The sequence below is a fragment of the Oncorhynchus gorbuscha genome, linkage group LG02 (genome assembly GCF_021184085.1).
Source record: "Oncorhynchus gorbuscha isolate QuinsamMale2020 ecotype Even-year linkage group LG02, OgorEven_v1.0, whole genome shotgun sequence".
NCBI lineage: Eukaryota > Metazoa > Chordata > Actinopteri > Salmoniformes > Salmonidae > Oncorhynchus > Oncorhynchus gorbuscha.
In genome coordinates, this window is record NC_060174.1 from 23,603,964 (window position 1) to 23,618,542 (window position 14,579).

General features: G+C 43.1%; 1 protein-coding gene across 1 annotated transcript in view; it reads right to left on the reverse strand.

The window, feature by feature from the left end:
* Positions 1 to 14,579, reverse strand: part of LOC123999421 (low-density lipoprotein receptor-related protein 5-like) — an 80,312-nt gene that overhangs the window by 20,367 nt on the left and 45,366 nt on the right. Inside the window, exons 9-11 of the mRNA XM_046305208.1 lie at positions 2,579 to 2,795; positions 444 to 733; positions 22 to 248 (exon numbers count right to left, since the gene is read on the reverse strand). Coding sequence (XP_046161164.1) covers positions 22 to 248; positions 444 to 733; positions 2,579 to 2,795 — 734 coding nt within the window. The remainder of the gene's footprint in view (positions 1 to 21; positions 249 to 443; positions 734 to 2,578; positions 2,796 to 14,579) is intronic.

Sequence of the window (14,579 nt, forward strand, 5' to 3'; positions counted from 1 at the left end):
CTGGATCCCAGTCAATCTTACCCATTGGCAGGGTTAAGGGCCAGGGAGCGAGGGTTGTCCAGGTCCTTACACACCAGGACCTGCCGGTATTGTCCATCCAGCCGGGCCACCTCTATGCGGTTGGTCCCTGTGTCGGCCCAGTACACGTTCCTGCCCATCCAGTCTACTGCCATGCCTTCTGGGTAGTCCAGCCCAAACTCGATCACATGCTCCACAGAGCTGCCGTTCATGAAGGCCCTGCTGATGGTCTGAGGGAGGGAGGACAGTAGAGTAGAGTCAGACTCTTGTACAACAGTCAGGCACTGAGCTCAATATGAACCAAAAAGGACTGGAGCTTAAATATAAATAAAACATCCCGATAGCTAAATTAACCCAGATGACAGAAAACAAACCCTAAAACGAATTACTAGAATAGAATGACAGAGAAAAGGAGTCATTCTCACCTTGGTGCTGACGTCAGTCCAGTAGATCCTGTTCTCGGAGACGTCAAAGTCGAGGGCGGAGGCCTCCTTGACCCCAGTGAGGGGTATGGCAACGTCGTTAGAGTTGGTCCCGAGGGAGATGGAGCGGATGTCAGCCCGGTTGGTGAAGAGCAGGAAAGCCTCGGGCACCACGCATGTCCTCATGTCACTGAGGAGCTCCAGGCCCATGGGACAGTCACAGCGCAGGCCCTGGGGCCGGTGGAAACACAGGTGGCTGCAGCCGCCATTATCCTCCACACAGCCGTTTGTGCCTTTGAGGGAGAGAGGGATAGAGAGAGACATGGTCAGTTTAGCTGCAGCAGACCGGGAGGTCTGGTACTGTCCTCTTTAAGGACTGTTTACAGCTGTCAGTTGTGATAATACATCATACATAAGAAAACATTTACCCTAGTAGTACTCAGAATTATTGCATACTTAATACTGTAGAACTTTAAATTAAAAAATAAATATTTAACCTTTATTTTAACTTGGCAAGTCAGTTAAGAATTAATTCTTATTTACAATGACTGCCTACCCCGGCCAAATCCTAACAATGCTTCGCCAATTGTGCGCCACACTATGTCACTACCTAAACTCGGCAAAAAAAGAAACGTCTTTTTTAGGACCGTGTCTTTTAAAGATAATTCGTAAATATCATAATCTTAATTGTAAAGGGTTTAAACACTGTTCCATGCGTGTTCAATGAACCATAAATAATTAATGAAGATGCACCTGTGGAACGGTCGTTAAGACACTAACAGCTTACAGATGGTAGGCAATTAAGGTCAGTTATGAGAACTTAGGATACTAAAGAGGCCCTTCTACTGACTCTGAAAAACAACCAAAAGAAAGATGCCCAGGGTCCCTGCTCATCTGTGTGAATGTGCCTTAGGCATGCTGCATAGAGGCATGAGGACTGCAGATGTGGCCAGGGCAATAAATTGCAATGTCCGTACCGTGAGACGCCGAAGACAGCGCTACAGGAAGACAGGACTGACAGCTGATCATCCACACAGTGGCAGACCATGTGTAACAACACCTGCACAGGATCGGTACATCCAAACATCACACCTGCGGGACAGGTACAGGATGGCAACAACAACTGCCGGAGTTACACCAGGAACGCACTCAATCAGTGCTCAGACTGTCCGTAATAGGCTGAGAGTGGCTGGACTGAGGGCTTGTAGGCCTGTTGTAAGGCAGGTCCTCACCAGACATCACCGGCAACAACGTCGCCTATGGGCACAAACCTACTGACGTTGGACCAGACAGGACTGGCAAAAAGTGCTCTTCACTGATGAGTCGCGGTTTTGTCACACCAGGGGTGATGGTCAGATTCACGTTTATAGTCGAAGGAATGAGTGTTACATCGATGGCCTGTACTCGGTGGTGGAGGGCCCGTCATGGTCTGGGGCAGTGTGTTCCAGCATCATCGGACTGAGCTTGTTGTCATTGCAGGCAATCTCAATGCTGTGCGTTACTGAGAAGACATCCTCCTCCCTCATGTGGTACCCTTCCTGCAGTCTCATCCTGACATGACCCACCAGCATGACAATGCCACCAGCCATACTGCTCGTTCTGTGTGTGATTTCCTGCAAGACAGGAATATCAGTGTCCTGCCATGGCCAACGAAGAGCCCAGATCTCAATCCCATTGAGCACGTCTGGGAAACTGTTGTATTGGAGGGTGAGTGCTAGGGCCATTCCCCCCAGAAATGTCTGGGAACTTGCAGGTGCCTTCGTGGAAGAGTGGGGTAACATCTCACAGCAAGAACTGGCAAAGCTGGTGCAGTCCATGAGGAGGAGATGGATTGCAGTACTTAATGCAGCTGGTGGCCACACAAAATACTGACTGTTACTTTTGACCCCCTCTTTGTTCAGGGAAACATTATTCAATTTCTGTTCGTCACATATCTATGGAACTTTATGTCTCAGTTGTTGAAACTTATGTTCATAAATATTTACACGTTAAAAAAAAAGTTTGCTGAAAATACACACAGTTGACAGTGAGAGGATGTTTCTTTTTTTGCTGAGTTTAAATGAAACACACTTCTTACACTACTATAGCTGTGTACATCCAAATAACAATAAAACCCCATAATTTCCTCTTTCTCTTACCGGAAACCTCAGTGACTCTGGTAGCTTTGAGTCCCATGAGATCAGGCAGCTGGTCAATGATGATCTCTCGGATGGCGTTGGTCTTGTGGACCCTCTCGATGCTCCTCCTCTGCCAGTCCGTCCAGTAGATGTAGTCGCCCAGCAGCGTGAAGCCAAAGATGTGGGGTAGCTTGTCCTCCAGTAGGGTCATCCTATTGGAGCCGTCCACATCAATCACCTGGGTTTACGGAGAGGAGGGGGTTTTAATATTGATGGGCAACCCAAGCAGTATCTTTTGCCAAGTATGAGCAAAAAAGTTTGTCATTTCAGCACCCGTGGAGCAGATGGGTGCTTTGCTCAAGGTCACAGTGGTAGGAAACGGCAACTGATAGGCATTTGTCTGATTAGGCATAAGCAATTGTCCAAGGGAAAGTTTGTCCTCCGGCTCTTGTTCTGTAACACACAAGCATCTACCCACACCCATAGATCAGGATTCCCCAATTGGCGGAAAGAAACTGGTGGGGATTTTATTTGGCTGCCAAAGTTTACTGACCAAACAGATATTTTTTTGTAAAAACAATAGCAAATCAAATGATTTAATTATCTAGTTGATGATCCCTGCCATTGATGCTGTAGGTGTCAATATGAGTTATGACATCTAATTCCTGATAACCTGAGGTAAGGTACAATTTAAAACACACAAACAGGTCAGAGCAGGTTACTGACACTGGATAGAATGCACTGACAATGACAATAGTATTTCATAGAGTTGTTGAGAGCACTAATTTCAAGACTGTTTCAATGCCAAATCATGGAGACATTTAAAATCAATAAAACTCCATATGTAACTAACTGCAAACTGACAAGCTATTTATATTCAAAGATCACCATTAACTGTGGAGCATGACCGTCAATATCTCTATCTGGGGAAAAACAACTTCTGCTAAGTGGGAGAACACAAATAATCCTTATTCATGCAGAGTATATCATATTTAAATGAATAAATGTGACAGTATAGGATTCCAGTCACAAGGGTTGCATTAGAAAATGAAGTAAACGGATATAGGGAGTGGTGCCAAAGCATGCCTCTGTCTTATGAGGAGCAGAAAGAGAGAGCTGAAACTGAGTGTCCTTTACTGGGAACTTAACTGCTTATTTCTGAAAAGGCTGCAATTACACTCGACACGAATCCTAGCCGACCCGGCATTACTATTACACAAAACTGTGCCACTGAAAATAGACCTGTGTTTTTTATTTTAGCAAACTGGTGTAAGTTCCAGGAAATATTTCAGTCTGACTGAAAATTCTGGAGTGTGGCATCTTATTATGGCTACTCCTACGTGACATGATGAGCATATTCCACTCTAGGAGAAACTGAGCACTACACAGATCAGCACTGTGTGCTTGTCCCATTTCAGTTTACATGGAGGTATCAGTGGGTTCACGTTGGTGTTAATCACTCCATACAACCAACCAACCCTAGGTCTTTATTTTGGTGGGAGACAAGCCGAAGTGGCTCGGACACAAAAATGCTAATGAAAAGTTGACTTCTCTGGATGAAAACGATTCCGTCCACAAGCACTTTACAAAACAAGTCGCTCTGGATAAGAGCGTCTGCTAAATGACTTAAATGTAAATGTAAAACCCTATAGGAACTGAGCACAAAGGCACCAGTACACTTGCATATCCTGTTCACAGCAGGTACTTAACAATGGCAACTTGAATTTATAAGATCTGGTGGTCTTACAGATGACTTTGGATCGCTCTAGTGAATACAAACTTAGGCCCTTTCGACAGATATCGGCTGATGTCTAAATACTACCTACGCATTCACAGACGGCTCTGGCAGTGACGGCCATATTAGTGTGGCATGTTGTTTTGCCAAGAAGTTCTTAAAACAAATACTTTCTGTACGGTGTGGTTCCCATCTTGAGCTCTTCCTGTGTGGCCAGGGAGCTTGGAGTGTGCAGACGGAGATGGGGCTGAGGCTGCTTCCAAGGGCTGCCTGCCCTGGAGGGGTGTCCACTTGATTCATTTCTGTAATTCAGTCCCTCGTTTCCTACAGCTGATGGAGCGACTCACTGACTTCCTCCCGCTCTCACAATATGAAAATAAATAAATAATTGGCACATTGTTGGGTGAAATACTTTATCTATTCACAAACACTGCAGACAGCACAATATGAGGGGGACAGGCAGAATTTGACACCACAGAGAAATGGTGTCATTTTTGAGGAGAAGGTGAGATGGAGGATAATCCAGCTCACTAAACTGCTCTGACCACATGGCTAAGAGAGAGAGACTAGAGGGGTGGACTGGGTTCACGCCGAGCATTCTTTATGGAACATTATACCTGTGTGTCTGTTAGGATAAAGACACTAGATAAAGACAGCATATAGCACTGATTAAGAAGGCTAAGCACAACTCAGTGGAAAGTCTTAAAGGGGAACTGGTAGGATATTCAGAAAGGTTTGCAGTAACACACTGAGGGGGAGAGGGTAGGTCATAATGCTCAACAAAACAGCAGCCATAGTTTCTATAGCAGCCCCAGCTAGCAGAGATATAATACCTCAACTGGACTTCCCTGGAAGCTTCACACAACTTGTGTGGTATGCCATGAATGTTATGAATTCCCTGTTTTAGGGAAATTTACCGTTTTAAACACTTTTTCCTGACTTTGGAATGCAAATATGTTATTTTGCAGTTAGGCCTAATTAGAGCGTTATCTGTGACCCAATTAAAATATGGATGACCAGTTGTGCTTTGGAAGCAGACACAATCTTGGGAGCGTGGTTGAACATAGGATGGGCTGGAGTTGATCTTTCTCGTCTCATGGTTACGTAGGAGTAAGGCATGAATTCTCTTCACTGTTGTAATTAGACCTTTTTATTGGATGACATACCTTTCAAACATCTGTTTCCCCTTGCATTTATGCTTTCAGTGGACTATAGGACATTGTTTGACTGCTCACCCGAGTAACCACCAAAAACCCCAGCTATTTTTACCAGCAATGGAGAAAATCTCCAACTCTGGCATTCCTTCCCTCTCCATTTCTTTCGTAGTCTAATCCAGGTAAGATTACTGCTCTTTCTATGGAGTCATGTTCCTCCACATCCTGACAATTCCACATACACTGCTCGCCTTGCAGCGCAGCACATCAAAGGACTAAGTGTGCAGCTGGTTGATTTTTGGATTTTCTGGATTCCAGCCACGGTGCGGCCACACTTTCTCCAACTCTTTCTGGGGCTAGCCTGGGAGTGGAGGGGAGGATGGAGGGAAGTGGGGGAAGGGAGGCCCTAGACTGCAGGCACGGTGCGGCCACACTTTCTCCAGGTTAACTCTTTCTGGGACTTACCTGGGAGTGGAGGGGAGGATAGAGGGAAGTGTGGGAGGGGAGGCCCTAGACTGCAGGCACGGTGTGGCCACACTTTCTCCAGGTTAACTCTTTCTGGGGCTAGCCTGGGAGTGGAGGGGAGGAAAGTGGGGGAGGGGAGGCCCTAGACTGCAGGCACGGTGCGGCCACACTTTCTCCAGGTTAACTCTTTCTGGGGCTAGCCTGGGAGTGGAGGGGAGGATGGAGGGAAGTGGGGGAGGGGAGGCCCTAGACAGCAGGCACGGTGCGGCCACACTTTCTCCAGGTTAACTCTTTCTGGGTCTAGCCTGGGAGTGGAGGGGGGGATGGAGGGAAGTGGGGGAGGTGAGGCCCTAGACTGCAGGCACGGGTAAACGCATGGCTGCCAGCACACACTGGACCCTCTGTGCTGTTAAGAACACGCCAGCTGCCCAGGCTAATTAGTCCAGAACAGACCTAAGCAGGCCTCTGAGGTCATTAAAACACATAATGCCACAGGGGGAAAAAATAATAAAAATTGTTGATGGAATTTACCTCCCCTTCTACCAAAAAGGAACATCTTGGAAACAAAACACAAAATGGACTCAAAATTTAGGACCAACCAGGAAAACAAAAAAACAGCACTTTGATGGCCATCCTATCAGCAGGAGTCTATCCCCCTCCCTTACAGACGTTCTATTCATTTTTTTACTGAGACAATTAGACATGGTCCTCGCCACTGAAAGATGGGTGCACCATTTTTTTCTCCCTTCTCTTTTTCACTGGAAGAGGTTTTTTTTATAGTGTGAGAACCCTTTTCTTGACAGAGGAAAAGATAAACAAAACAGAAAACACAAAAGTCTCATCAGTAATTCAGGGAAAAGTCAAACCTCGACAGGCTTCAATGCCAGCCAATTGTAAATGTCCTCTTTGCGCCTCAGTGTCATTGAGATGCCTTACAAATTCAATCTGCAGGCCGGGGCAGTGTGACGGAAGAAGGCTGCATGGCCCTCAAAGCCCAGTCTTCGTTTCTACTAGCTAGCAGCTAATAGTGGAACTGACAGTGTTTTAACTACTTTGTAAATATGAAATAAACAGACAATGATAATATCAGTCAAAAATATAAAATTGACAGTTTATGCTTCAAAACCAACTTCATAAGAGGTTTTACAAAAGAGGTTATATTTGACAAAAAAATGTCATGATGTAGAGCTGGGATGGGCAACTTTCATTGGGATGGGAGCCACACAAAAACCTGAACTCATCATGAGGGGCTGCAGTGGCTCGTGGGTTTGCGTAACCACATCCATACCACTCCCCCTCTGCGAGCAAAACATTTTAAAGTTAATTTCCTGCAATTCCACACATTTTTCCATGGTGTGGAGAGAATATGTAGCTATTTGTTTGGCAAGCTAAAACCACAGAGCCTCGCTACCTGCTGGAAGGATGTCATGTCATTGGATGGACGAGTGGTTGAGTGGCAGACTTTCCCCCCACTTCGTTTTTTGGTGGCTACAGCTAGAGATGCAGGTGTCATTTGGTAAGCTAGCAAAAAATGTGAATCACTTCCCCTAAAGTAAATTGAACTTGGCAAAGTTATATAATTTCTCCGGTCTACGCAATAATAAATACAATCGTTCAAAACCCTACACCAGAGAAAATGATTTAGCCACAGAGGATCATTAGCTTATTATTTTTCTTTGTTGCTTTAGATTGTTTTAAAACCACAAGGTCATGGCATAACCAACAGTCTGGAAGCTTTCTATTTGGATTGTTTTAAAACCACAAGGTCATGGCATAACCAACAGTCTGGAAGCTTGCTATTTGGATTGTTTTAAAACCACAAGGTCATGGCATAACCAACAGTCTGGAAGCTTTCTATTTGGATTGTTTTAAAACCACAAGGTTGGCTATTTGGATTGTTTTAAAACCACAAGGTCATGGCATAACCAACAGTCTGGAAGCTTGCTATTTGGATTGTTTTAAAACCACAAGGTCATGGCATAACCAACAGTCTGGAAGCTTGCTATTTGGATTGTTTTAAAACCACAAGGTCATGGCATAACCAACAGTCTGGAAGCTTGCTATTTGGATTGTTTTAAAACCACAAGGTCATGGCATAACCAACAGTCTGGAAGCTTTCTATTTGGATTGTTTTAAAACCACAAGGTCATGGCATAACCAACAGTCTGGAAGCTTGCTATTTGGATTGTTTTAAAACCACAAGGTCATGGCATAACCAACAGTCTGGAAGCTTGCTATTTGGATTGTTTTAAAACCACAAGGTCATGGCATAACCAACAGTCTGGAAGCTTGCTATTTGGATTGTTTTAAAACCACAAGGTCATGGCATAACCAACAGTCTGGAAGCTTTCTATTTGGATTGTTTTAAAACCACAAGGTCATGGCATAACCAACAGTCTGGAAGCTTGCTATTTGGATTGTTTTAAAACCACAAGGTCATGGCATAACCAACAGTCTGGAAGCTTTCTAGTTGGACAGTGCGAGCAGCATATGAAATAGCTGGTTGTAAGTGAAAAGCATCTATAATGGACCTAGGCCTACCGCAATATTTCAAAATACAAATCGCTGGAAAAACACAAGAGGATAAAGAAAAAAAAACCTGTCTTTTGCTACGCTATCAAAATTCTCAACTCGCAATAGTTTGAGTGAACAGTAGCTCATCTTATTGGCACTATAGTGTAGAGCATCGGCCATATCCCGGTGAGTGCTCATATTCACTGTCTTTATCATTGGGTGTCTCCGTGCTCCTTGACAGTTTCTTAGAACAATTAATTTCTTCCTCCAAGACGAGGTCGCTTTCATTTACCTCAGTTTGTCAGTGTCAGCAGAGTAGCCTACCCTGTAATTTTTGGGGTATTAAAGATTCTACTAGTGTCTCCAGTCGAAGGTAAAGATTCGTAGAATTGAATGAAATACGTTTATAAAAAGGCAAAAATAGTTAAAGATTTTTCTTGGATCTACCTAAACAATGTCACTCTAGCTGGGGCAGAGCTCTGGATGTGTGCAAAGAAAGGCGAAGAAAAGCAGAAGTATTTTATTCGAACAGTGAGTCAGTTATATTGGGCTCCCGCGTGGCGCAGCGGTCTAAGGCACTGCATCTCAGTGCTAGAGGCATCACTACAGACCCAGGTTCAGTTCCAGGCTGTATCACAACCGGACGTGATTGGGAGTCCCATAGGGCGGCGCACAATTTGCCCAGCGTCATCCGGATTAGGGTTTGGTCGGGTAGGCCATAATTGTAAATAAGAATTTGTTCTTAACTGACTTGCCTAGTTAAATAAAAATACATATATTATTAGCCTAATTTACGACTATCCAATCTACATCATATTAGGAATAGGAATAATCTTACATTAGTCTGCAAAGGTGATGACAGATGCAGCAATACTTTATAATTAAGGTGATTAAAAAAAAAAATGTTTTGCTTTCCCCAAATACAGCTGTTGAACTTGAACGACTTATCCAGAGTTACCATCTCTTAGTTGTCAATCGAATATATTTGGCATCGGACAAATGGGCAGGCAGGCAAGTTCCCATTGTTGTCAAAACGTGGGTTGGGATAGAAGCATGCGTTAGCAGGCAAGCTGCAGAAGGGTGAGCAGGCTACTATTCCCCAGCGTTTATCAGCGCAATTTTGACAACCAACTACAAGCTGAAAAGGTTTGAGAGGGTTTATCTACAGTTCCCTATTTAGATTTTAGCTCAACTTGCTCTTGCTGAAATTAGTTGTTTATCTTAAGCATGAAACACAATGAGAATCTCACTACTGATTGACTGCGGATAGATACTTTTCACAGTGGGTGGCCGTTCCTTCTCTTGCTAGAACAAAATCGATTCCTGCTCGTGCCGACAAATCTACTGATTCTACTTGTAGAATCGCAACGCTTGTAAGTGGACAACAACTTCACTTTGAGCCAATCAGAAAGTATGAACCCCCAAGTGGGGGAGCCAACAAACGGAAAAAAGGTGCATTTTTTCCATACATCCACGGATGAGCCAGTCACACTTCATATGCAATGTTGGCTATGGGATGGTAGCTAGCTAAGTGCAAAGACGCAATGCACACAACACTAAAAATACTTCCTCCAATATAGCTAACCATTGTAGCTAGTATTGAATCACAATGGATCAGCTAGTTTCCATGAAAGAGCTGCCTGTGTTAGCTGCCGAGCTTGCTGGCTACCTAGCTAAACATTTGGCTATGGGCTGACACTGGCAGTATGGGATGAGTGAATTAAATTGTTACAGTTGAAGTCGGAAGTTTACATACACCTCAGCTAAATACATTTAAAAACTCAATTCCTGACATTTAGTCCTAGTAAAAATGCCCTGTCTTAGGTCAGTTAGGATCACCATTTTATTTAAAAATGTCAAAATAGTTGAGAGAATGAATTATTTCAGGTTTTATTTCTTTCATCACATTCCCAGTGGGTCAAATACACTCCATGTGTATTTGGTAGCATTGCCTTTAAATTGTTTAACTTGGGTCAAACGTTTTGGGTAGCCTTCCACAAGCTTCCCACAATACGTTGGGTGAATTTTGGCCCATTCCTCCAGACAGAGCACATCATTTTCCTACCTCATGATGCCATCTATTTTGTCAAGTGCACCAGTCCCTCCTGCAGCAAAGAACCCCCACAACGTGATGCTTCCACCCTCATGCTTCACAGTTGGGATGGTGTTCTTCGGGCTTGCAAGCCTTACTCTTTTTTCCTCCAAACATAACGATGGTCATTATGGCCTAACAGTTCTATTTGTGTTTCATCAGACTAGAGGACATTTCTCCAAAAAGTACAATCTTTGTTCCCATGTGCAGTTGCAAACCGTAGTCTGGATTTTTTTATGGCGGTTTTGGAGCAGTGGCTTCTTCCTTGCTGAGCAGCCTTTCAGTTTATGTTGATAGATGACTCGTTTTACTGTGGATATAGATACTTTTGTACCCATTTTCTCCAGCATCTTCACAAGGTCCTTTTCTGAGGGTTTGGATTTTGAGGGATTTCTTCAGATTTTCCCATGATGTTAAGGAAAAAGGCACTGAGTTTGAAGGTAGGCCTTGAAATACATCCACAGCTACACCTCCAATGGACTCAAATGATGTCACTTAGACTATCAGAAGCTTCTAAAGCCATGACATCATTTTCTGGAATTTTCCTAACTGTTTAAAGGCACAGTCAACTTAGTGTATGTAAACTTCTGACCCCCTGGAATTGTGATACAGTGAATTTATAAGTGAAATAATCTGTCTGTAAATAATTGTTGGAAAATTTAATTTAATTAAAATTTAATTTGTTGACAAGAAATTTGTGGAGTGGTTGAAAAACAAGTTTTAATGACTCCAACCTAAGTGTATGTAAACTTCCGACTTCAACTGTAGGTAGTTATCTAGCCGTGGCCATCTGGCTAGTATCAACAAAGGCTTTCTTCAAAATATCATTGAAACATTACATAGAAAGCTTGGAATCTAGATCATAAGCAGTATGCACGGATATGCATTGCCAAACAATGCTAGTCTGCCACCCTCTGGTTTAAAGTATTTTAGGCGGCGAGGCTGACGACTTCCAAAGTCTTTGGTGTGTGTGAACACAAGAGTTTGTCTGACGACATTCTGTTCAGAGGTGCCAAATACTGTCGGCAGGCAAACGTTTGACAATCCTACCAGTGTGTTGGAGCCCTTATAGCAGGTGTATCCCAACATGTTCCTTGACAGCTACACTCCTGTAGGTTTTCGCTCCCACCCCAGTTGTAACTAACCTGGTTCAGCTTATCAACTAGCTAATAATTAAAATCAGGTGTGCTAGATTCGGGTTGGAGTGAAAACCTACAGGAAGGTAGCTCACCAGGAACAGGGTTGGAGAGCCTTAAATTACAATGCCAGGGCATAACCAACAGTCAGGAAGCGTGATATTTGGGCAGCGCGAGCAGCATATGAAATAGCTGATTGTTGATTTGTGGTTGTAAGTGAAAAGCATCTATAATAGACCTAGGCCTGTTGTAATATTTCAAAATACAAATTGCTGGAAAAACAGAGGATAAAAAAATAAAATAATAACTGTCTTTTGCTGTGCTATCAAAATTTGCTCAAACCCCAGTTGTAACTAACCTGGTTCAGCTTATCAACTAGCTAATTGTTAGAATCAGGTGTGCTAGAGTCGGGTTGGGGTGAAAACCTACAGGAAGGTAGCTCACCAGGAGCAGGGTTGGAGAGCCCTGCCTTATAGGCAACAGAGAGAGAGAGAGCCTACCTGTTCAGGGTTGTTTGATCAATAGGACTGTTAAGTTCCCAAATATAAGAGGATGTCCGTAGTATTTATTTGCATTTTAGCAGAAAACCATTCAGGGGTATTTTGTGGTTTTTGACAAACACTTTCTAATGATCTAAAGTTGAGCTAATGCTACAGTCTGTAAACACACAGTCCAGTTCAAAGTGTATGATGGCAGGCACATGTGGCAAATGGCTTAGTTACATATATGCCTACACAAGTTCTGATTGGTTATGGCGGTTTAGGTTTTATTTACTGCAGTGGCTATTAATTGTCCAAACGCATGGCTGTATTTTTTAAATTTATATATATATATATTTTTACAAATGCCTTACTCTACGCCATTCCCAAACATTCTATGAAAGTATGAAAATGACTCTTGTGCTTGCTTGTCAGAAAATATAAAAAACATTTTATCAAGATTTCCTTTTTGCTAAAAAGCTAAAAAGCCGTCAGTTCCACTTTAAAGCTTCTCTGAGGAAAATGACTGAGGCCTGACCAATGCTCTACACAGACGACAGACACACACAGCATTTATGACATAAATAACATGTATTTTTTTTTACCACCGTCTCAAAATTACAGATCATAATTCCAAAGACCTTTTAAAATATCAAGCACTAGTTTATCCTATTTCATCTGAATTAAAAAGCATGTAGGCTATAAAGTCAATGTCCTTAAAAAGTTAGATATTTGTAGTTGTGGGATCTGGGTATTTTCCTGGGTTTGTGTTCCTACCTGCCCTTCATATCATTGGGCAGGTAGGAACACAATCCCAGCATATGGCCTGTTGGCTCAGTTTGGGGATCACCATGAAGATGCACATAACCTGGTGGACTGCATGACCTCAAGTAGTTCAGGAGAAGAGCACAAATTAAATCTCCACATAAACATCCCCCAACCCCTTTTACCTGGCAGATTTGATCATTTACACCCCCCCTCCAAGGCCCCTTCACACCAAACAACCTTCAAATTCACAATTGGCTTTGAAATGTTATAGGGTTCGGCCAGTTCTTCCGAGGGCCCGACTCGGCAACAAATTATATTATATTTTTATCTGCCGAGAAGAGCGTTGCCATAAGTCAAACAGAATGTCCATACTGCTTTTCTTTTCCCCTCCAATCCTCCATTATCCTCCCAATCCATCTCAATGTTCCATGCACTTCCCCCCAACCCCCTTCAGTCTCTTTTCAAGCCTCCCTCTCTCTTTTCTCTCTCCCCCCCTTCTGAGGGTCGACCACCTCCACAGGAAATAAGCAGGAAAGGAGAAAAAAACGCTATATTCTCAAATAACATTCAAACTATGTCACCCAATATAAAATGTTTCTACTGTTTGAATCCTTTACCAAAAATGTGGTTTAAAGACTACACTATTGGCTGTATGATCAAATTCTTCTAGAATATGTTTTACTGGCTTGCTCCTACATGTTGATGTTAGTCTTCATGAGCTCCTGTATCCTGTTTACAAAATATCAACATCCTACTGCAATACATATTTATATTATCATAATCGTAGCCCTCCTCTGGAACTCAACATGAGCCTAATATGATGCCGAACTCCCCCCTCAGAGCCTGGGCAAACAGCTTTTCCTCACATAGTACAGTAACAGGATTAGCTTATTGCTAGAAAACTATATATAAAATACAATAATTTGGTTATAAAGGCATACCTTCAAATGGTAGATGATTGAGTTATTTCCTGGCTGAAGTAGACATCTTAACCCCACAGGATCAAGTTGATATACTGGGATTTAGAATGTATGGCATGAATATTTCCATACAAAAACCTGCCCAAATCCCACTGTACCATATGGACAAACTCCAACACACACACACACACACACACACACACACACACACACACACACACACACACACACACACACACACACACACACACACACACACACACACACACACACACACACACACACACACACACACACACACACACACACACACACACACACACACAACCAGAAGCAGAGTGGGTCTGGCTTAGTATTTCCCAAACTCAAGACCCCAGGAGGTGCATGTTTTGATTTTTGTCATAGCACTACACAGCTGATTCAAATAGTCAACTAATTAAGCTTTAATGATCTAAATCAGCTGTGTAATGCTAGGGCAAAAAAACTAAATGTGCACCCCTTGGGGTTCCCGAGGATCGAGTTTGGGAAACACTGGTCTACCTGTAGCTGAACATAATAATTATTGATCCATGGAACTCCATCTTCTCCTGATCCAGACACCTTCCCGGGAGATATGGATATAGTGTCTGGAGAGATTCACTCACAGTCAATCTCATGCACCAGTCTATAAACAGCCATGTATTCGCCTACCAGGCCTGCCAACAGTATGTCCAGCATAGCCAAAACATTATTACACTTACATGGTGTTGCAGCTTTCAC